Source organism: Aythya fuligula, chromosome 1 (genome assembly GCF_009819795.1).
Source record: "Aythya fuligula isolate bAytFul2 chromosome 1, bAytFul2.pri, whole genome shotgun sequence".
Lineage (NCBI taxonomy): Eukaryota > Metazoa > Chordata > Aves > Anseriformes > Anatidae > Aythya > Aythya fuligula.
Window position 1 is genome coordinate 206,386,166 of NC_045559.1, and position 21,086 is coordinate 206,407,251.

Genomic DNA, 21,086 nt, shown 5'->3' on the forward strand with positions numbered 1-21,086 from the left:
ACCACCTCTGGGTGCAGAACCTTTCCCTAACCCCCAGCCTGACCCTCCCCTGCCCCAGCTCCATGCCGTCCCCTCGGGTCCTGTCGCTGTCCCCAGAGAGCAGAGCTCAGTGCCTGCCCCTCTGCTGGTTTTAATAAATTAAAAAAAATATTAATCTAAATAAAAACCTCCCTCTGAGGGAGCTGCAGGTGTCATGAGGCCTCCCCTCAAACCAGGTAGTCGACAGGCGGTTGTGGACCCATCGGTTACTGGGCGATGGGAATAATGGAGCTGGGAAGAGCATGGATGGTAGGGTTAGGGGAATTCCTAATAAGTAGGGGCTTCAGAATTGGTCAAAAAACTTTGGGTTTGTGTTCAGGGCCATGGGGTAGGTTTAGTGGTGAGGGGGATCTGTTTGGCGGGGGGTTATGATGATAAAGGATGGCAGATTTGGCTGCATCAGTAGTATGAGGGTTAATCAGGCTGTGATTCTCATGAGGAATCACGGTGCGGGGCTGAGTTGTGGCACACCATGAGGGAGGGGATCCCCTCTTTCTCTAGCTTAAAAGGCTGCTGCATGGGATTCTGCCACGGCTCCTCTTCCCTGGGCTGAACAAACCCAGGGCCCTCAGCTGCTCCTCACACATCCTGTCCTCCAGACCCTTCAGCACCTTCCTAGCCCTCTGGAGGCTCCCTGATAGTTTGACCCCTTTCTGACGCTGTGGTGCCCAAAACCTCACGCGGTGCTGGAGGTGAGTTGATTGCTCCTGTTGCCAATAAACTCTGGTAAGCTGCCACACGGTTCGGTTCAGCCTGGCGTTTATTCCCGACGTCTGTCGTCTCGCCCAGGTGCTGTGTTCGGGGCTTCCAGCTCCACGACGTGGGCTTTCCCCTTGGAGCAGGCGACCCAAAATGTCTTTTCCATTTCTAATCGTGTCCGGGTGCTGTGCCAGCTGCAAGCTGGGCACCGGGGTGTGCAGCAAGGTGCTGCAGAGGGAGCAAACAGCAAGCACAAGGCGACACTCTGCTGGACTCACCTTTAGGCACAGGCTGCTGGGCACTCAGGAGCAGAAGGGTTTCTGTGCTATGTTCTGTACCTGCAAACCGGTGTTCGTGCAGGATTTATGGGGTGCCAAGGGACAGGTGTGCTTCATTTGCTCTCTACCCCATGCACAGCCCAGTACCCGCTGTGCCGTGTAAGTGCACCCAGCCCTTCAGGGGCCCAGGCTCTCTCTCGTGCAGGTCTCAAACCCTCCCTCCTGTTCCCGTCCAGCGTCGTGCACGAGTTGTCCTCATTGAAACTCCGGGGGGCAACTCAACTGCCAAGTGCCTGGTTATGAAAAAGATGCCGTTTGTTCAGCTGAAATCAAGATGAATGGGGTCAGGCTCCAACCCGGCCTCGTGGCTTTGTGCCCGGGGTGACTTTGAATAGTACTTTCCCTCTTGGCACTTCAAAATAATAGATGGAGATTGATCGCATCGCTTCTGGTGGGAAAGCGAGCTGAGATCTCAGGAGCTAGTAATTAAATTAACCCTGGTGCAGATGGAAGCCACGCATCCAGTGCACATCGTACAGCACGCAGGTAATGGGAGTCACCTCATTAAAGGCTGTGTGTGCATATAACGGGACAAAACTGCTGGGCTGAGTCTCCTGAGGCTGAAAGGAGGAATCCTCTGCAGGCGTGGGCGAGAGCCTGGGCCCTGCAAACTGCTGCTGTGAGCAGGGCTGTGGGTGGGTGAGCTCGCCTTTGGGGGAGACGTCCTCGTGTGTCAATGGAGTCTCTCCAGAAGGATGGTCATTGCTCCTTGGGGGGCACTTTGTGCTCTGCAGGGATCCAAGCTGCAGTCCCTGGCTGCAGTGCTTAATTGGAGTCCCTTCCTTCCCCTGCCATTTCCTTACTTTATCCTCTCCAAATTGCTGCCCCTGGACTGAAAAGTGGGTTTCTGTGGTCAGGTGTGGCAGCAGCGTTCTGGTTGTGCAAGCCAAACGGAGCCTGGATCTGGATTAAAGGCTCTGAGCCTTAAGGTAACGTGCTGTCTGCATCGTTGGTTGTGCTGTGCTTCGTTCTGATGGCCCGGCTGGAAAACTGCCCGTCTGCTCTGCTTTAACCCATCCTAACGCTGGGTCTTACCTGAGCACCTCTGCAGGAACCCGACAGCTCTTCGGACCACAGCACGTTGTGAAAGTTGTGGCATCGCCTTCCAGGATGCTTAGGGGGAAGCAGCAGTGCAGGCAGCAGCTAAGAAATGGCTTAAAACGATGGGAAAAAGGTGAGCTGGTGAATTGTGAGTGAGGAAAAGGTGAGCTGGTGTATGGTGAGTGAATCCCAAAGTGTGAGAGCACGGAGTGAGGGACCCCAGCTGCTGCGCTGCCAGGTCGCAGTGAAAACATCCCTGAGAGGTAGGCTCTGGGCAGAGTCAGGAAGGATTAAACAATGGAATTTAACAGGCAGCAGAACAATGGCTGCGGTAGCAGTGGGGCTGTGCTAAGGACGAATTTGGCATCTGCTGTTCTCTTCCCTGCATTTTTCGCTTACACAACAGCGTTGCTTTAAAACACTGAACACAAGCACGGATTGCATCATGTGGAAACTGTTCCCTGCGCGGAGAAGACAAGAACCACGTTGTCCAATGACTTATCAGCTTGCCTTTTAAAGCAATTTTATTACTCCAAATAAATAGCCCTGAAGATTTTTTGAAGACAGTCTTCGGGGAAAGAACGAAAGTGGCCTGTGATCGTGCCGGCGTGGTGCTGTTCCCGGCAGCGCACGCGGCCGCGCCGTGCTCCTGTCTGCGGGCAGCCCAGGCCTGGCGGAGCAGCGTGCTTCAGCCCGAGGGCAAAGGATGAAGGGATGCAGAGCAGATGCAGGGCTGGCTGGAAAATGATCCCTGCATCCCGTGCAGCTCCGGGCAGTGCCCTCGGTGCTGTGTGCGGGTGGTACCCAGACCCCCGGCACGGGACGGGGCAGGGCAGGGGGCTTCAGCCACGGGACGATCTCAGGCTGGGGGCAGCAGTCTCAGGTCTGCCTGCCTGATGCACCCTTTGCCTTGCGACGTCGTGCAGAAAACCAGGCACTTCCCTGACTTTGTACGCTACGGATGTGGTGACAGGCAGCAGCAGCGCGGGTGTCTCATGCGTACGGCAGCAGAAGGCAGCGCCCCGTGGCGCAGGAGGCACTGCTGGCACCCCGCTGGTGTGAGAAGCCTCCTAATTTCTGCGTGCTGCTTGCCTGGAGTCAGCAGCCTGCTGAGTGCAATCCCCAGCCTGCTTTGGCTGCTCACCTGCAGAAACGAGCCCCTTTATTGCATGCACTGCTTGCCCAGGAGCTTTGAGGGTGTGAATCTCCCCGCTGCCCTCGTAGAGGAACATTTCCATTTTCCAGGAGAGGAAAACGGGGGCACAAAGTGCTTTAACCCGTGTTCCACCACCGTTAGTGATTCCGAGGCTCGATTTTTTGGCGCGGGCGGGGACAGCCTTTTTTTTTTTTTTAGCAACAACCTTTATTAGCAAGGCAGCGTCAGCTCGGCTCCCGACCAGGCAGGCCAGGTTTCCTGGCGGTACAGTGGCTGCCGCTGCGAGCACCGCGCCAGCGCCTGCCTCTCCGTGTCAGCACTGCGCCCACCCCGGGCCTCTGCTCTGCTGCTCTACTCGGCGCTGGCAAACGTTACTTTGGGGCAGAACTATGACAATTTAGAAACCCCTGCCTGTTAGCAGCACGGCTGGGATTGCTGCAGCTCACAGGTCTGCTCTGACAGACGTCTTTCTTCTGGGTCTGCTCGCAGAGCTCTGAGGCAGGGCCACTCGCACGTCGCCGTGGCTGCATGCACAAGAGAAAGGGCACCAAGGGAGCAGCTCGGGCTGCTCCGGAGCCGTTTCCCCGTTCTGCCAGCCGCGGGTTGCTGCTGGCCGTGGCCGGCCGTCGGTTTCCTCCCCGGCTGCGTCGCTTCCTCTGTGCGAGCTGCGCGGGCTGCCTGGGAGCCGTCCTGGAGCTGACGCAACCGCAGCGCTGGTTCTGGGCTCCAGCAGCACGTTTGGTTGGCAAGGAGAAGAGAAATGTTGTTTCTGCGATGTGAATGGAGCTTACCTACTGACAGGGATTGGTTTCAGCTTTTGCTATCGCTGCTCCTCCTCGATGCGGCTGTTTGTGCTCTGCTGCACGGTGCACCAAGGGCTGTTGCCTCCAACGAGGCAAATGAAGTGCTCAGGGATCAGATTAACCCTTCATAATTATAATTACTGGAAAAAAAGATGTGCTGAAGTGCAAACAAGGGTCTCCTTCCCCAAGGCCGCGGGGCTGCCCTTCGGGACCCGTGTCCTCCCTCTCCAGAGGGGAGCTTTGTGAACGCTGCCCTGCAGCTCTCCGTGTGGTGCTTTTGCTTTCCAGTCCCCTTCCCCATACCTCTTGCTCCTTGCACCACCATCGCTCACGGGAAGCGTTAGGCCTGGTGACACTGCATTGTTCTCAAGGCCGAGCTCTGCTCAGAGGCCCCCTGGGCCGGACTTCACACCTCAGGGCTCTCGGGGGTCTCGTCCTTGCACCACCCCAGGGTTGCTGGGCCTGGCTGTCAGGCGAGTAAAACCTGACCACTTTGTGAACACCAAAACTGGTGGAACTTTGGTTTTCTGTGGGTCTGAGTCTTTGTTCAGGAGCTGCTTCCTCCTCCCCCTGCTTTCCTCTCTCCACCCTCTTCCCCTCCCCACCCAGTGCCGCTGGTTTTCTCCTCTGCTGCCCGCAGCGACGTGGGCTGCTGGGGAGCGGGACGTGCCGCGGCCCCGTTTCATCAGGGAAAACCTCGAAGAATGGGATTTTTGAGGCATTTTGGGGTTGAGTTTGGGGACTTCTCTTTTTGGTATATAAACTGCCCGTGAGCCAATGCTGAATGTGTTTTGGAAAGCGGTTGGATGGCCAAAAGCGAGCGACAGGAGTCATGCCAGAGGTGTCGCTGCCCGGGTGGCGAGGAGCAGCACCACGCGCACCCCTGCTCAGCACCCGGACCCAGACCCAAACCCACGGCCATGCCTCCAGGCAGCTCTGCCCACATTTCGGATGGGGCTGCCCGGTGCACGTGCCCCACACCGTGAGTGCCCCTGTACTCGGCTTCCTGGCGAGCAGCACGCGATGCCTCCTCGCCGCGCAGAAGGCGCCCCGGGAGCGGCGCGTGCCACCTCGGCAGGGCTGCCTGAGAGCAGAGGCTGCTGTCACCATGCTCCCTGCTCTGCAGAGCTTCTGTGAAAATTAAAATCATCAGTTCTGTGTGTGCGAGGGATAAATAAGGTTAAAATGAGGAGAAGATGTCCTTGTATGGCAGCGAGGGAACGGTGCTGCTTCACTTGCATTAATTACGTTGAAGCTCGTCTGCGAAGGCGCTCTGGGGCATCCTTGGTTCCTGGGCGGCTGCGAGAGGAGGAGGAGGAGGAGGAGGAGAGGCAAGAGGCCCTCCTGGGCAGGCCATGCATGGAGCCTTTCCTTCTGGGGAAGTCATGGAATAGTTTGGGTTGGAAGGGACCCTAAAGACCATCGAATCACAACCCCCTGCCCCCAGCCCCCTCCAGCCCGGCCTTGGGCACTGCCGGGCCTGGGGCACCCCCAGCTCCTCCGGGCAGCCTGGGCCAGGCCCTCACCGCCCGCAGAGGGAAGGGTTTCTTCCTAATTTCTAAGCTCAACCTGCCCTCTTTCAGTGCAAAGTGCTGGCTGAGGTGTAGTGCAGGGTTTTACAGAGCTGGTTTGGAGACGGGATGTGAGCCCGGGATGTGAGCCCGGCCTTCGGGTAGTGCCCCTGCTCCTAATCCAGCTCAGAACCAAAGGAAGGTAATTTAGGAAATGGATTCCCTTCTCTCTCCCCTCCACCCCCACACTTCTCCGACTGCAAATCTCCTTTCAAATTCCTCAGGAAACTCCCCATTAAGGAGAATGTACCCGGGTGAGCTGCCTGGCCCGAGGGGCTGTGGGGTCTGGGGCTGTGCCATTGAGATGTTCATCCTGGCAGGGATGAAGCCTTCAGAGGAAGACCTGGCTGGGGCCGGAGGGCTGTGGCTCTGCTTCCCAGCATATAAAGGGTTTAGTCCTCCAGATATAACCAAAACCAGGCTCACGTTTTCCTGTAATTTATCTGCAGCTAGAAATGTCGGGGAGCAGAGTTTTGGGTGCCTGGTGTCCGTGCACCCGCTGCCGTGGGCGCCTGCGTGGGGAGTGTGGAAGGGATTGCTTTGTGCGGCAGCACACGGCCACCTAAAATCACCTCACGTCGTCCTTGGCACCCGTGGGTCACGGTGTCTGCGTGCACAGGCACACCTGGCTTATAGGAGCTGCCCGTGGCAGTTTTCTCACCCGAGGTCTCTGCGTGGTGTGGGAGCACCCGGCTCTGCTGCGCGGGCTGTGGTGGCCGGGCAGGCGCGTGGACCTGAGACATCGCTTCCCTTATCTTGTGTCACATCCTGTGAAAGTGAGAGATGGGAGGGGGAGAACAGAAAGTTTTTGGGGCGGGTGTAAACTACTTCCTTGCAGCGTTATGAATGTGGCTCACTGCTCTGTGCGGGGTGAAGACAACTGCGCGAGCCGAGGGGCTGCCACCCGGCTCAGAACCCATTCAGCATTGAAACGCAACTCCTTTCATGGAAAGCTCTTGCAAAAAAAGAACGGTCTTTTTTCTATTAAACGTGACTTTCCTTTTGACAAGTTAGGGTGAAATACTTTAAATCGTAAAGGCAGGTCCCTGACTTCTGCAACAGGAGGGTGTGGGGAGGGCGCAGGCAGAGTCCTTGGGGGTCTGCGAGGACGGGGTGAGCGGCGGCGGACACATCACAGCAGGGAGGTTGTGATTAGGGCTTAGCGTGGGCTGCCTTTTTGTGCAGGCAATGAAACTGGGGTCAGAGGTGGTGGAGCCCCTGCCCTTGGAGGCGCCGGGACCCTGTGTGCACGGATCAGTGCTGGGCTGCCTTCCTGCCTGCACCGCTGCGTGGCTCATGCGGAGCACGTCACTGTTATAAATAGAGAGGATTTTCTGCGTGGTATCCGTGCTGCTCACGTGGCTCTGCCCGTATCCCACCCTTATGGACGTGCTGCGTTGCTTTCAGCACGAGGGAGACCATGGGGAGACCCGAGAGGGGCTGGGGGCTGCCTTGGGGCCGGGGCGGTGCGGTCGGGAGTGGGCTGAGCCCCGCTGCTTGAGCAGCCCTGTGCAAACCACGGTGCCCCCGCGCCTGCCCTGGTGCCCTGTGGCTGTGCACGAGGGTCGGAGAGCAGCGGGACCTGGATATGTTCAGGTACGGGGCAGGTACGGGGCAGTTACACTCCCGTCTGTGCCCAAGCAGTAAAATCACCCCAGGTTCAGGAACAGAAGCAGCTGCAGCACCACAGCTGCCGCTTGTGCCTGAGCTTGCTGCTGCTTGCAGCCGCTCTTCCCAGTGAGACTGCTGTGTGCCTACAGGGAAGTGAACGTTTTCTCCAGCAAAGCCAACTGGAATGAACAAGCAGCCTCCGAACTGTGCTGATACCTTCTGAGGCACTCTTAGGAATAAGGATTGCAACAAAAAAACCCAAGCAACCATTCTAGGTAAAGCCAAAAGTCATGGGGCAAAATGCGTTTTAAATCAAGTTTGTACTTCATCAGCCCGTGCAGCCGGTCAGGTTGTGTCACTGTGGGGGTGACATGATTTGGGAGACAACTCTCAGCCCTGAAAGCTGGAAGGAGAGGAAAATGTCTGAGGAGTGTGAGTGATAAGGAAAAACCTTTACTTTGGGGAACTTGGCACGTTGTGCTCGGTCTGCAGGTCCCTGTGCTGCTGCTGGGCCGCAGCACCGTGTGAGTCCTGTGCTCCTGCTTCTCTCTGAGCTCTTTGGGTGCGGCTGCCCCGTGTGTTCGCAGGGTACTGATGGTTCAAGTTTGTTCTGGGCATAAATCAGAGCCCTGCCTCGGCGCTGCGCAGGAGCTGAAGGGCTCGGCCTCGAGCTGCTCTGGTTCTGGAGGAGCAACCACAGCACTGGCACCGTGCTCCTTCCCCGCCCGGGAGATCCTTCGGAGGTACGCCAGCCCTTTCATCGCTCCGTTCCTTTGAAGCACCGTCTCCTTTGATCCGGGGCTGGCCCCCAGCAGAGGACGGTTGTGTCCTGGCTGCTCCTCAGCCTCGCTGGAGCCTCCTCGCTGCTCACAGCACCGGCCCCGTGCCTTTGGGCAGCGGTGCGGATCCGCGCGGGGAGCGGCACCATGGCTGGGGCAGCGTGGCCCTGCCTGCGGTACCCGGGGGCTGGGGACACGGGGGGACAGCCCAGAGCTGCCCGCAGCCTCCCGGTAAGGCAGGTGGAGAAAATGGGCCCAGAGGTGTGGGGATGGGAGCGATGTGCACGAGCTGCAAGGAGGGGAAAGCTGCTGAAGCTCCCCGTGTCGCTGGGTACCGGTCCCTGAGGTCCGTAGCATCGCGCTGTGCTTTGGGGGTAACTCAGCCTAGGCTTCAGTGAGAGGCTGGGCTGCTCTGCTCTGGTGCTCAGTGTCCTGCCCGAATAGTAAAAATATGAAATACGCTTGTGTGAGGGGTTCAGGTATTTATCTATAAATGCTCTGAGAGCACGATGGAAATTGGGTGTTCCTCTGCCAACATCTCCGCTCTGCAATTATTTGTGTGCCTGGAGTTCTTCATGTTCCCGATGTCTCTCTGTGGTCTGTGTCACTTCCCAGAGTCCCAGGAGCCGAGGACTGGAAATCCCTGCCTTTGGGCGAGCACCACTGCAGTGGTTGAAGGAAAATGAGATAGGATGGCAGAAATTGTGGTTTTCATTTGATTTCTTCTTAGCTTTCTTCGCCGTCTGCAGATTTTTTCAGGCAAGAATGACTCACCAACCTTCATTATGCGGTTTCCTGACTTTCAGCAATTTTTTTTTTCTTTCGCTTTTTAAAAATAATTATTAGTTTTGCATCACGGTGCGGAGCAGCCAGCGTCTCAGGCAGCGTACCGTGGGCTGAGCCGCCCGGAGCGTCGCCTCGCGTCTGTTGCAGGCTGTCAGACAGGCACCTGGATTTCTCCCCAGCCCTATCTGGGCTCCTGCCTTCCAGCACGGCTGCGAGGCTGCCCCGGCCGTGCGGTGCCTGCCCTGTGCTGACACGGGGCCAGCTGTGGGGACCAGAGCCAGGCAGGGGCCGTGCTCCTGCTGCCCGCTGCTCCTCGCCCTGCTGCATGGAGTGCGCGGTGTGGGATCGCCGAGCGCCAGAAGGTTTGGGTTGCAAAGGACCTAAAGATCACCCGGTCCAGCCCCCGCTGCAGGCAGGACACCTTGCAGTGCCTGTCATTCCCCCAGACACCGTCGTACAGGAGCCACGGGCGTTGCAAAGCGAGGTGCACGTCCAGGGCCAGCCCCTGAGTTCTGCTGCCGTCGGTGAAGTTTTGCCAGCCTGCAGAACCCCTCGGCGCACCCCAGCCTCGCTTTTTGCAGGTGTGGCTGCCCCGAGCCGAGGCTCGGTGTTGCAGGAGCAGGGTTTGTTACCTCTGCAGGTAGGCTTTCAGGCTGCAAGCCCGCAATAGTGCCCGGTTGTGGTACTGTGCTCGGGGTTTGTGCAGCCCGGGGTCCTGGTCTGAAGCAGGACGGGTGCCGACGCTGCTCCCTCTGCTGCTCTGCCCTCGGAGGAGCGAGGCCGGGGCTGCAGCCCTGACACAGTCCCTCCCCAGCTCTCCTACATTCTGTGAGTTACATTTAATTACAAATGCACTCGTAACGCTGAAAATATTTTAGGAATCACCCCTTTTTTTTTGATCCTGGAATGCATCCCTTGGGCTGGGTCTGTAGAGGAAAAATCTGCGTGCTGTGCTGGGTTTTGTTCTGGTGGCTTTGGAGAGACGGAAGTCACTAAGGTTTGTTAATGGAAACTGGTTAGAAGGTGTGGGGAGAGAATAAATTCATAAAATGCTTGTACATATGAAAAACGTCACCTTACATTCGTGCCACAAAGCAGAGTCTAGAAAAGGGAACAGCACTGCGCATGGTGCCATATTTTCTTTCATAATTTGCAACCCTCAGAGAACACATTTGATCACTTCCTTGATTAAATCTCGTTTCCGCGCGGCGATGGAGCAGCCCCGCTCCCGGCGCTGCCGCTGACCTGAGAAGCTCTCGCTGCCGGCCTGGGGGATGAAGCAATTCGGGCAGGAAGCCGCAGGAGCCGTGAGAGCTCTTCCGAGGCGATGAATGGGACGAGAGCACGGAGCCAGGTCGCGCCGTGCGAGCACCGAGCTCCTTCCCACAGAGGTGTCCGTGGCTGCCTGCAGCAGGGGCCGGGTGGGCCAGGGGAGCTCAGCGGACGTCTCCCACCACTGCTTGTTCCTGGTGAGTGCACGCTGTGCCACGTCCATCGCCTGCCGGGGCCGTGGGAGCCCTTCCAGCGACGTGCCGACAGCGAGCCCCGGGAGCCAGGCGAGCCTGCTGCCCGCCACTGGGACCATGGTGGGACTGCGCGTCGGCAGGTTGGGGTGCTGCAGGGACACAAAGAGAGGGTGCTTGTGGAAATCAGCACCGCATCGGGTCGTGGGCACGTTCAGGGTTGTGGGCAGGTTCGGGGTCCTGGGCAGGTTCAGGGCCGTGGGCAGGTTCGGGGTCCTGGGCAGGTTCAGGGTTGTGGGCAGGTTCATGCCCCCCAGCCGTTCCCTGGCAGTGCCAAAGCCTGGGCTGGGGGCTTTAGGGCCCCTCCAACCCAACACCGGGCTGCTGTGCTCTTCTTGAAGAGGGTGCTCGTGGTGTGCCGCGCTGACAGCAGGGTGCTGCTGGTGCTGGTGGTGGTGCTGGTGTCCTTCCCTCGCTCACCAGCTCTTGCTGGCCACGACTGTGCCCACAGGGAGCACACAGGGCAGGAAAGCCAGCCCCAGGCTTCCCTTTCCAGTCCTTTGCCACAGTTACCGCTGCTCCTTTCTGCCTGGCAGAGGAGAAACGTGTCTTTTTAACTACTTGGCTCCAATGTTAGGTTTTTCCCCTTCAGCAAAAAAAAAAAAAAAAAAGAAAAAAAAAGCTGCTGTTGTTATTTGGATGCTGTGTTGATGCTGCTGAGCCCCTCGCAGCCGAATAGCCAAGGGTTTGATGCGAAGGAGGAGGTGGAGAGACTTTTATTTACCAAGTGGCCGGTGCTTTCTGGGGTGGGTACCTGCAAGACCAGCAGCTATCAGTTATTTCTGTCTCGAGTTGGCTGAATGGTTCCAGCGTTCAAATTGCCAGCAATATTAGGAGGTCTGAAATAATTAACGAAGCTTTGCCTGCCTGCAGCGAGCTTGCTTCTGAGGACGTCAGTTGTGAATGCACGGCTGGCTGCATCTGTGAGCGGCTCCCTTAAAACCAGATCCGAAGGGCCCTCGCTGTTTGCAGCAGTTTTAATCATTTGATTTCCATCAGCACAAAAGGGACGGAATGCCTGGGCAGTTAATTATGTAGTTCATTATTGTGAAGTAACCCAATCTCCAGTCATTTAAGCTCGTAAGAACTTCACCCGGCCTTTGGCTGATGGTCGTGCAGAATGCCCTGACTTGCTGTTTTCCAGCAGGTTCTGAGCCAAAGCAGGGCGATTTGCAGGCTTGTGTTAAAGAACCTTTTGGTACCAGCCCAACAGAAATACTACACAGTCCTTGGGGCTGAACAAAATGAACAAAAACTTCTCAGGTAATGCTTGAAATCGTCTCTTTGTGACCACAGCGCCCCAGCAAGGGTGCTGAGATTTGGTCTGGGGAGGTCTGAGAGCACTGGGGAGGGCAGGGTGGCACCCAAATACTCTGTCGGTGTTGTGGAAGGGAAACCTCACATCATACTGCAGGCACAGCAGGTCGTGTGTTGAGACAACGTGCGAGGGAGGAGGTGTGGGCGCCGCGAGGAGAGGCAGATGTGGGCTGAGGAACAGGGTAACATCGCTGCTGGGCTTCCCACCACGAGGAGAAAGGAGTTTTGGTTGGTGGGGTTTCTCTCGTTGCATTTTTATTATTATTTTATTTATTTATTTATTTTGGATGGGGGTTGCTGTTTTTTAAGGGGCTGGAAAGAGCAGAAGAGGAGGAGTGGGATGGGAGGCTTGCACCGGAGGGGATTGGCAGGAGGCGGTGGTTGAAATGGCTTTGCTGCTGGTTGCAGGGAAGAGCGAGGATGTTTGGAAGAAATGGGCAGAAGCTTTGTTGATATTAAACCGATAAAACTGCTGCATGGAGAAGATGGAGAAGCCTAATTGCCATGAGTGATGAGGGAATTAATTGTAGTAAATAAATGCTGAGCTTGTGCCAAGGATAGAAGCCCGTTTGTGGAAGAAATGCTGACTTTTTAATAGAGTAAGAGCTAGCAGCTGCACAGCAATGCCACTTGGCTGGTTGGTGCCTTCCTGTGCCTGATCTAAGCTGGTGCTGGTGCTGTGACAGTGCCCGTAGTGCCCCCAGCCCTGGTGATCACCAAGAGCTGTCTCCTGCGTGCTTCAGCCTGTGCTTTTACCGGGTAGATCCTTGGAGGTTGGGGCATGCTCCAGGACCCAGCCCTGGAGGCTCTGCCCTCAGCAGGGAGGAGGCAGATTTCTCCTGATTTCTGCCCGGTGCCTTTCTCTGGATGCTATTAATAGGCGGTTTGCTAACATTTTTGGGTGGACCTCTTTGCAGAGCCACCCAAGGGCGTTGTTACTTTCCCTAAAAGTGGGTCAGAGATCAAATGGTCTGATCTCTGGTTGGGTTTGCATTTTTTCTAGACTATTTAGTTTGGGTTAGGTACAGGTTTTCTTGCATTGTGCAAGCTGTGTAATTAAAGAAAAAAGCAAATCTTTGAACTGCTGATACTTAATGTTTGTAGGTTTTCTGCTAAGAACTGTGGGTTGGATTGCTCCTGCTCAGGTGAGGAAGCAGGGATCTGTACTGCAGAAGCCGTTCACAGTGCTTCGTATAAATGTAAAGTGGAAAGCTCGATGGCTTCAGTGAATTTCTATTTAAATATCTGTTACGGACAGCAGTGTTTCAGAGGTGATGATAATTCTTACAGCAGCAAGAGAACGTGAATAATTTAGTCGTGTTGAGCAAGAAAGTTGCTTGAATGTTCTCTTTGCTCATGATGAAACTCCTTTCAGCTACTAAAGCTGCAATGAAAATAACAGGTTAGAGTTTCGAAGCTTTGGAGGAGATGTGAAGATGGATGAGGTCCATGTCTTCAGTGCCAGCGGACTGTGTGTGGTTTCTCGATATGACAGGAATTGCATTTTGCAAGGATTTCTGTGCCCTGTTTCAGCACCTCCAGAGGAAGGAGTTCTGTGGCCAAGGGGACGTGTTCAAATGGACAGAGGTTACCAGGCCAGGGAACGTGTTGAAATCCCGGTGTTGTTTGACAAATTCACCTTTTGGGGAAATGGTTTGTATACAAGTTTTCACATGCCTTTATGGATAAGCATTATAAAAATAGAGTAGTGACTGACAGCTCCCTGTACAGTAAATAATATCCAGCTGTACGGTGTAAAACTGTATAAAAATACTGGGAGGATTTTTAAGACGGTGGAAATGGTTATACACTCACAACTTTGTCAGGCTCTATTGTTTGGCAATTAGAGCTGGAGAACCGATGGTTATTTTGCTCTTCTCTTGCCTTGCTCACCATGTTGCTGCTTTGTAGCTTTGAAGAAAATCTCATCTCTTTCATTTTGCACTCTCCCGGTGAGAACAGCAACCTGTCTGTGCATTCTTTACAAAACCCTTAAACGCTTTTGTTAAAATTTTAAAGTTGTACTTGGCATTTTTTTACTGAAAACTAGAGTTTCATGGGAAGAACCCCGAGCAAGAAAGTTATGTTGAGGCCTTGTTTGTATTAACAGAAAGATGTAAACGATTCTTTTCCCCAGAATATATGAAAATATAAGATTTTTTTTTTTGGCTGCCATTTCAGTGTTTATAAGAGCAAGTTATGTAAATCACAGTTGTTACAGTTGAACTGCTATTTAATCCTGTCCTGATGGCTGTTCTTGTTATAATGCTCGGTGCTGCCGGGGACAATCAGCTGCGATTGTGTCAGCGTAACTGGAAAGATAATGGGGCCTCGCAGAAGAAAATTGAGAGAACCTGAAATTTAACAAACAGAATTCTCGTTAGAGAGAATTTCCCATGAGAAATTAAAGATCTGGAATAAAATATTTCAGTGCTACAGGATGACAGAGTGGCTGAGGCGGGGGCACCCCTGGGTGCTGCTGCTCGCCCCCTCCCCGCGGTTGAGCCCCCAGCCCCTCTCTGGGCAGCTGCAGGAGAGGTGCTAGGACTGGAAGATAGGGCCCACCTCCACCCCACCATTTCTCCTGAGGGGAAACTTTCTAATCTGTTCTAAAACCAACCCAAATTCCTTGTGGTTTAGATGTCATTCAAGCACCTGGGCCTAAGTGCCTGTCGATGGCTTCCTGGGCGGCCGCACCCAGGGCCCCGGGCGATGGGAGATTGCTCCTGGGTGGGAGGTGGCAAAAGGCCTTTTGTGGTGGTTGCAAGCCCCAGGCCTGGCGGTGTGAGTCCAGGATGGACTGATGGCGTGTGTTAATGGCACCCCGTGGGCAGGCCATCACCCCTCACCTGCAGGGGATGGGGAGAAAAGGGGCTTGCCTTTATGGCAGTGAGCTCCCCACCATCATTCAGAGGTGATGGTGAGGAGATAAGGAACAGGACTGGAGGCCGACAGCCCCTGAGGGGACAAAAGGCTGCTGCTGCCTCAGAGAGGTGGGATGGGAGGGTGGGGGAAGGACAGGTCATGGTGCCAGCCCCTAAGGGACACAGAGTCACACCACCACCCTGGCCTGGGCTGGGCTTCCCTCTGGCACCTCAGGGCCTGTGCTGGGACCAGCGCTGTCTGTACAGGCAAGGATCAGTGCAGGACCTTCTGGAGGAGGAGGGTGTTAGTTAAACAAAACTGACTTCACCCTCAGCTCAAGCCCTTCACTCTCTGAAGCTGCCTGGTGTTGTGTGTGTGTCCGAGCGGCCCGAAGCAGAACGTCATTTTGGGTGGTCTGGGGGACAAGGGAGGCTGCCTGGCACACCCCCGGTGTCAGGAGGAACCCAAGGGGGGACCTGGCTTTAGGAGACGAGGGTTATTACCCTATTATTTAGGAGGGTCAGGTTATTGGATTCAGTATCTTGCTTAGCCTTCCATAAATCTTAGGCAAGGTTGCTCGCCCCGGTCTTTGTTTCTCCATTTTGGGTATTTTTACAGCTGCACCTTGTCTTCCTGGCCTGTGGTGAAACCTCGTGACCATTCTTTATCAGTGTTGGGTCTTCTGCTGATTAAATCACCCGTGGCTTATTTAGGCTCTTTCTGGCCCTGATGCAAACAAGTTCCTCAGTATTTATGAGCCTGCTTGCTGTTGATTGTTACTTGGTTATCAACACATGCCATTCTCGCAAGGGCTGCTTTATTGCTTTCTGGAACTTGCACAGAAAAAGATTTCCAGTCATGCTTCATTCTTAGTGTTTGGGCTACAAATACCAACACATCATCGTCGTGGTTGCAGGAAATCTGGGCAAGATCACTTCAGTGCGTGTGTCTTGTTGCCTGAGTGCTGGACAGACCACTTGGAGACGTGTTTGGGGCTTAAGAGTTATGTGGTTAGGAGACTGGTAATATGAATAAAGCCATGTTTTATAATAAAATGACCTTTTTATTCCCTATAAATTGAACTTTGACACGGTGTTGCTACATTAATTGCTATAATAATAAGGTTCAGAACAAGATGATCACATAATATTTTGTGAGGTATCTTTTATCCTGTTTCATTTTTCCTGCTGAAGCCAAGCCCAAAGGCAGTATGAATACAATCACATTCTGTTTTCTTGCTCTCTTTCATGGAGATGAACGTGACAAATCACTGCAGAAAAGACCCCTCCCAAAGATATTAGATAGCTTTGTGATAACTGTGAAGAAAGCATGGAGGGAACAAATTTTTACAGGGTAGGAGAGGAAAACCAAATCTGCGCAAAGCCATGTAAAGACATCCAATAATATTTAACATAACTCTGCCAAGTTCCTCTCCCTTTCCAAGTAGGACCAACAGAAAGTACCCAGTCAAGAAATCCTTTCACCTTGGTTGCCGTGAAGCCTTTGAAAATGAGGTGCAGCCCTGCACGATGGTCGGCCACCCTTGCCTCCCCGTGCCGCCTCCCAAGGTGGGGCAGAGGAACAGAGGTCTCCTGGCACCCCACCAGGGACACACTGAGTCACCTACACTGGCACCACTCCTCACACCCTGCCGAGTGTGGTGTTGTCCCTGGCTGCTGCTCTGGGTTGCGGGGTGTTGCTGGGCTGGATGTTTGCCAGCTGCAGCGAGGCACAGTAGGCCTGATTTTTCCAAAGCTGAACTCTTCTACATTTTCTCCTCCCTTTTTTTTTTTTTGTTTTTTCCAGCTGTACAAGGTAGAAGAAGGAGACTGCTAAAAAATGTTTACCTTTCTAGTTAATAAACTATAAATTCAGCCCGAATTCTGCCAGTTCCAGGCCTGGCAGTCCCCGTATCTCACAGAAGTGTTCTGATGCAAAAACGTCATGCCATCAATCACGGTGTCCTCAAAACGTCCTGTGAGAGCTCCCAGCCCCTGAGCAGGGTCAAGGGGCTGCGTGGAGGGGCTGTGGCCGAGGAGGTGGAGCAGGACGGTGGAGCTCGGCGGTGAGGCTTTGTTCTGACCGCGGTGGATGCACCCCACAGTCAGCTTCTAGTCATGGTGCTTCTTGTTAGCTAAGGTAAATTCCTGGTCGGCCAAGTTTGCACAGCTGGGAGTTTCTCCTGGTGAGGTTTACATTGCAGCACTGATAGGCGCCTTGGAAATGTGTTGGTTGTGGTGGGACAAAGCCAGCCGAGGACTGCTGTTGGGGTATTATCTACCGGATCAATACCACCTGGGGCACGTGTGTGTGCCTGAAGTCTGGCTTCTCGCTGCTGCTCTTTTGCAGCCGCAGATTAACCTCACGATTCAATGCCACACAAAGACATGCTGCACAACCAGCCCTCTGGGCGTTCCCTCAAGGGCGATCAGTTTTCCCAGTTCTGTAACAAAGACCCGTGCCTCCCCTCGATAATACCTGCTTGCCTGTGATGCTATCCAGGGCCCAGCTTGGCATAGCTGCAAGATGCCGGGGCCTGGTGCTCTGTGCCTGTTGGGGGAGGATTTGTTGTGCCGCTTGGAAGCGTAACTGAAGGTGTAAGTCACCTAACTGAAGGTGTAGGTCACGTAACTGAAGGTGTAGGTCACGTAACTGAAGGTGTAGGTCATGTAACTGAAGGTGTAGGTCACGGTGAACCTGTGGCCGTGGCTGCTGGTGGTTTGCCTGCAGGGACACCATCTGGAGAGCCCACGGGGATGGTCTACCGTCCATCTTTGAAAAGGGATTTTCCAGCAAAAAAAAAAAGTTATGTGGTTGTATTATGCATTTGCATATTGAATTAATTCAGTATTCGAAACACTAGTGCAAGATCGATAGCTAAGACCTTAAATACATTTGTATGTGTATATATAAAGACATCAGCAATGAGGGGTCACAACCATAATGTAAGAATTCGGTCTGATTTGAATAATGCTCTGACGTTCATCTAAGTGTTTTTTGAGTGGTTTTGTTTTAGGCAGAATATAAAGTACATAATTTAAACTGTTGCAAATAAGGAAAGTTTAATTTTAACTCTGAATCCTTGGCTTATGTTCCTCAAAATTAAAGCCACCGTATTTTATTGTCTCCTAACTGGGGGAGCGTACCTCTAATAAAGCTGGTGGTGAGACACGTATTTGGTGTAGGAACATAAGACACAGAAAATCAACAGTTACGGTAGGAAAACAGCCGTAACATACGCTATTCTGCTTCTAGGTGTGTGTGTGTGTTTGTTTTAATGAATTCTTAGAAATATTTAAGAATGAGTAGGCTTACGGCTGAACCTGCACTAAGTTTAGGTACTTCGGTAGCTGATTTAGAGTCAACTGCAGTTTGCTTGGCTTGATCGTCTGGTCTTGCATAGATACGGGAAATTCTAGAGAAGCCAAGACAAAACAATGGTATTTGCATAAGTTTGTGTGCTTCTGTTTGCTATCTTAATCTACACGGTCTGCACTTGTTCCTTTTTTTCCATTCTGCAGAGGCAACAAGTTCTCCTCTAACATTAACCTGTCTGCAGGAGCAAAACGTGCTCCTGGAACAGCTCCGCGGGGGCTGTGTTTGTGTAAGTGGTTTGGCCTGGGTTCGAGGTGTGGTTTGGTTCTGCAGCCAGTCCAGAGAGGATGAGGGATGGGGTTTCTCTGTGAGATCTGGAAATACGCATTATACCAGCTGGTGTTAGGCCACTGTCCTCCGATATGGGAGGCTCTGTGCTTCCACATGGAGAACGGGGCGATAACAGGATCCCAGCCTGCTTGGGGGCACCCCTGGGTGCTGCTGCTCGCCCCCTGCCCCAGCAGGAGCCTCCTCCCCTGCAGGCCGAGCAGCCCCAGCTCTCGCAGCCTCTCCTCACAGGACTTGTGTCCCAGGCCCTTCCCCAGCTTCAGAGCCCTTCTCTGGACCCGCTCAAGCACCTCGATGTCCTTCTGGGAGTGAGGGGCCCAAAGCTGAACCCAGCACTCGAGGGGCGGCCTCAGAGAGCAGAGCCCAGGGGGACGAGCACCTCCCTGGCCCTGCTGCCTGCACTGCTCCTGACACAACCAGGATGCCGTTGGCCTTCTTGGCCACCTGGGCACACTGCTGGCTCGTGTTCAGGTGAGCATTAATCAGCACCCCCGGATCCTTTTCCTCTGCACAGCTCTCCAGCCACTCTGCCCCAGGCCTGTAGCGCTGCATGGGGTTGTTGTGGCCAAAGTGCTGGACCCGGCACTGAGCCATGTTGAACCTCATCCCTTGGCCTCTGCCCATCGACCCATCCTGTCCAGGTCCCCCTCAGGGCCTCCCTCCCCTCCGGCAGATCGACATTTCCCCCCAGCTTGGTGCCATCTGCAAACCAGATCACATGGATTTAAAAATAAATAAAAAATTAAGCTCAGGTGAATTTAACGTTCAGAAGTCTTTCCTACCAGTAGTGTGTCTGACTGCTTGCTGGTTGTGTGAGGATGTCACAGACAGAACCGTCCAAATCTTTGGTAGCAAGCTGAGTGAGGGTTTGTTTATTGGCAGTAGATACAGAATGTGTAGCAGCAGCAGGAAATGTGACTTTTCCCACAAATAAGCTTGTCTTGTCTTGAAAGGATCATCTTCAGAGTTGGAATGAGATTTGAGCTCTAAGTCATTTGGGCTCTTCTGCCTAAATTCTGAGGAATTCACTCGGAGCTCTGATTTTTTGAACATGAGAGCTTCTAATGGGAGCCGGGCCAAGAGCTATTAAACTGATTTCCCATTGATCTCCGAGCAGTCACCGCTGGATGATTCGTAATCATTATCTGCTTAGAGTGAATCCATGCAGCCTCTGTGAAGCAGAAGGCTTTTTTCTTACCACGTGCCGTTGGGGACCCCACCTTTGGCGGATGTTTTTGGTGCCCGCTGCCTGTGCTTGTGCATCCGTCGCAGTGAGTCACACAGCGCCACGCAGCAGCACCATAGATGGGCTGGGGGAGCCAAGCTTGACTGGTGCTCACATGGACTCAGGCATGTAGCAAAATATGCGGTGTTAATCTTGAAACGTGGAAAAATATGTGAAAACAAGCCAGAAAAATCTATTTCATAATCAGGAAGAAGGCGAACTTTTTTTTTTTTTTTTTTTAATTGGCGTATTGCATAAACGTCCAACTGCTGCTCCCAAACGCCGTGCCAGCACTGGCAGCCTCCACGTGAGACAAGGAGGGATACTGGGTAGGGTTCAGGGAACGCTTTTCCAAACGCCAGATGTTTAACGAGCAAACAAGGCGGCAGGTTTTTGGTACAGGCTACATCATGTTGGTGTTTTCTCCCTCAGCAGAATTCTGCCGGATCGACAAGCCCTTGTGCCACGATGAGGACGAGCAGCTCAGCTTCGAGGCTGTCCGCAACATACACAAGCAGATGGACGACGATGCCAATGGCAACGTGGACGTGGAGGAGAGTGATGAGGTTCGTACTCAGCCCTTTTTCTGTCCTCTCACATAGTTCTGCTCCTGTGCAGGGCCCGGGAGGGCTGCTCCGTTACGGGCGGTGTTAATGTGGCAGGGGTGCCTGGAGGCTGCTGGCTGTCCTTTCCATCTGATCTGGCAAGGAAGCAATGTCCCATCGTGATCCAAGTTCCTGGTCCAAACAATGTATTGCAGTACTGTAATCTTTAGTGTGCATGACTTCTCTCCTGTGTTAGGGGTTTCTAGCCACTTGATTTTTGTTTTATATACAAGCTTTTATCAATTTATTCCATGGCTGAAAGACAGGCAGATCTGTTTAGGTGGTGGTTATTATTGCATTGCTTTCTTTTTTAACTGGAGTTGGGAAACCCGTCTGATTCTGATCAAGCCTCTCTGCCATATCGATGAGCAAATATGCTGGCTGCTGTCTCCTTCCCATTCTAGTATTTATATTTACTCCATTATTTCACCACATGGTGGTTTTGCTCAGGTGGGCAGCTGAGCTCCCCCACGGCTGCTCTCTCACTTCCCCTCCTCAAAGGGAAAGGGAGAGAAGAAAGTATACTGGGAAGAAAAAAACAACTCAGGGGTTGAGATAAGGATGGTTTAATTAAAGGGAAAAGGAAGAGGGGAAAGAAAAACAAGCAAAGGCTGTGTGGAAACACAGAGAGGAAAGAAATTACTCTCTACTTCCCATCAATGAGCGACATTCAGCCATGTTGGGGGAAGCAGGGCCCCGGTATTCACAGCAACTGTTTGGGAGGACAGACGTCTTCACAACGGGACTCTCCCCTCTCCTTCCCTTTTCCCACCTCTTATTGCTGTGTGTGACACCACAGGGCATGGGACATCCCTTTGGTGGTTTAGGTCGGCTGCCTGGTGATGTCCCCTCCCCGGCCCTGCTGGCTCTGGGGGTCGGAGGAGCCCTGGTGCGGTGCCAGCACTGCTCAGCAGCAGGCACAGCAGCGCTGGGACACCAGGGCTGTGCAACTGCACGTGCAGGGCACAGCGCTGCGTGGCTGCTGCAGGGAGCATAACTCCAGCACAGCCAGGCCCAGCACACACCAACCCACCTGAAACTGTTACAGCACGTTTGTCCATGCTG

The 21,086-nt window shown here is 53.7% G+C and overlaps 1 protein-coding gene across 5 annotated transcripts in view; it reads left to right on the forward strand.

Moving 5' to 3' along the window:
• Positions 1–21,086, forward strand: part of STIM1 (stromal interaction molecule 1) — an 82,531-nt gene that overhangs the window by 12,332 nt on the left and 49,113 nt on the right. For 4 of the 5 annotated variants that reach the window (XM_032194993.1, XM_032195015.1, XM_032195008.1 and 1 more), the window contains exon 2: positions 19,849–19,982. In XM_032194993.1, coding sequence (XP_032050884.1) covers positions 19,849–19,982 — 134 coding nt within the window. The remainder of the gene's footprint in view (positions 1–19,848; positions 19,983–21,086) is intronic. The other variant, XM_032195000.1, reaches the window with a different exon arrangement.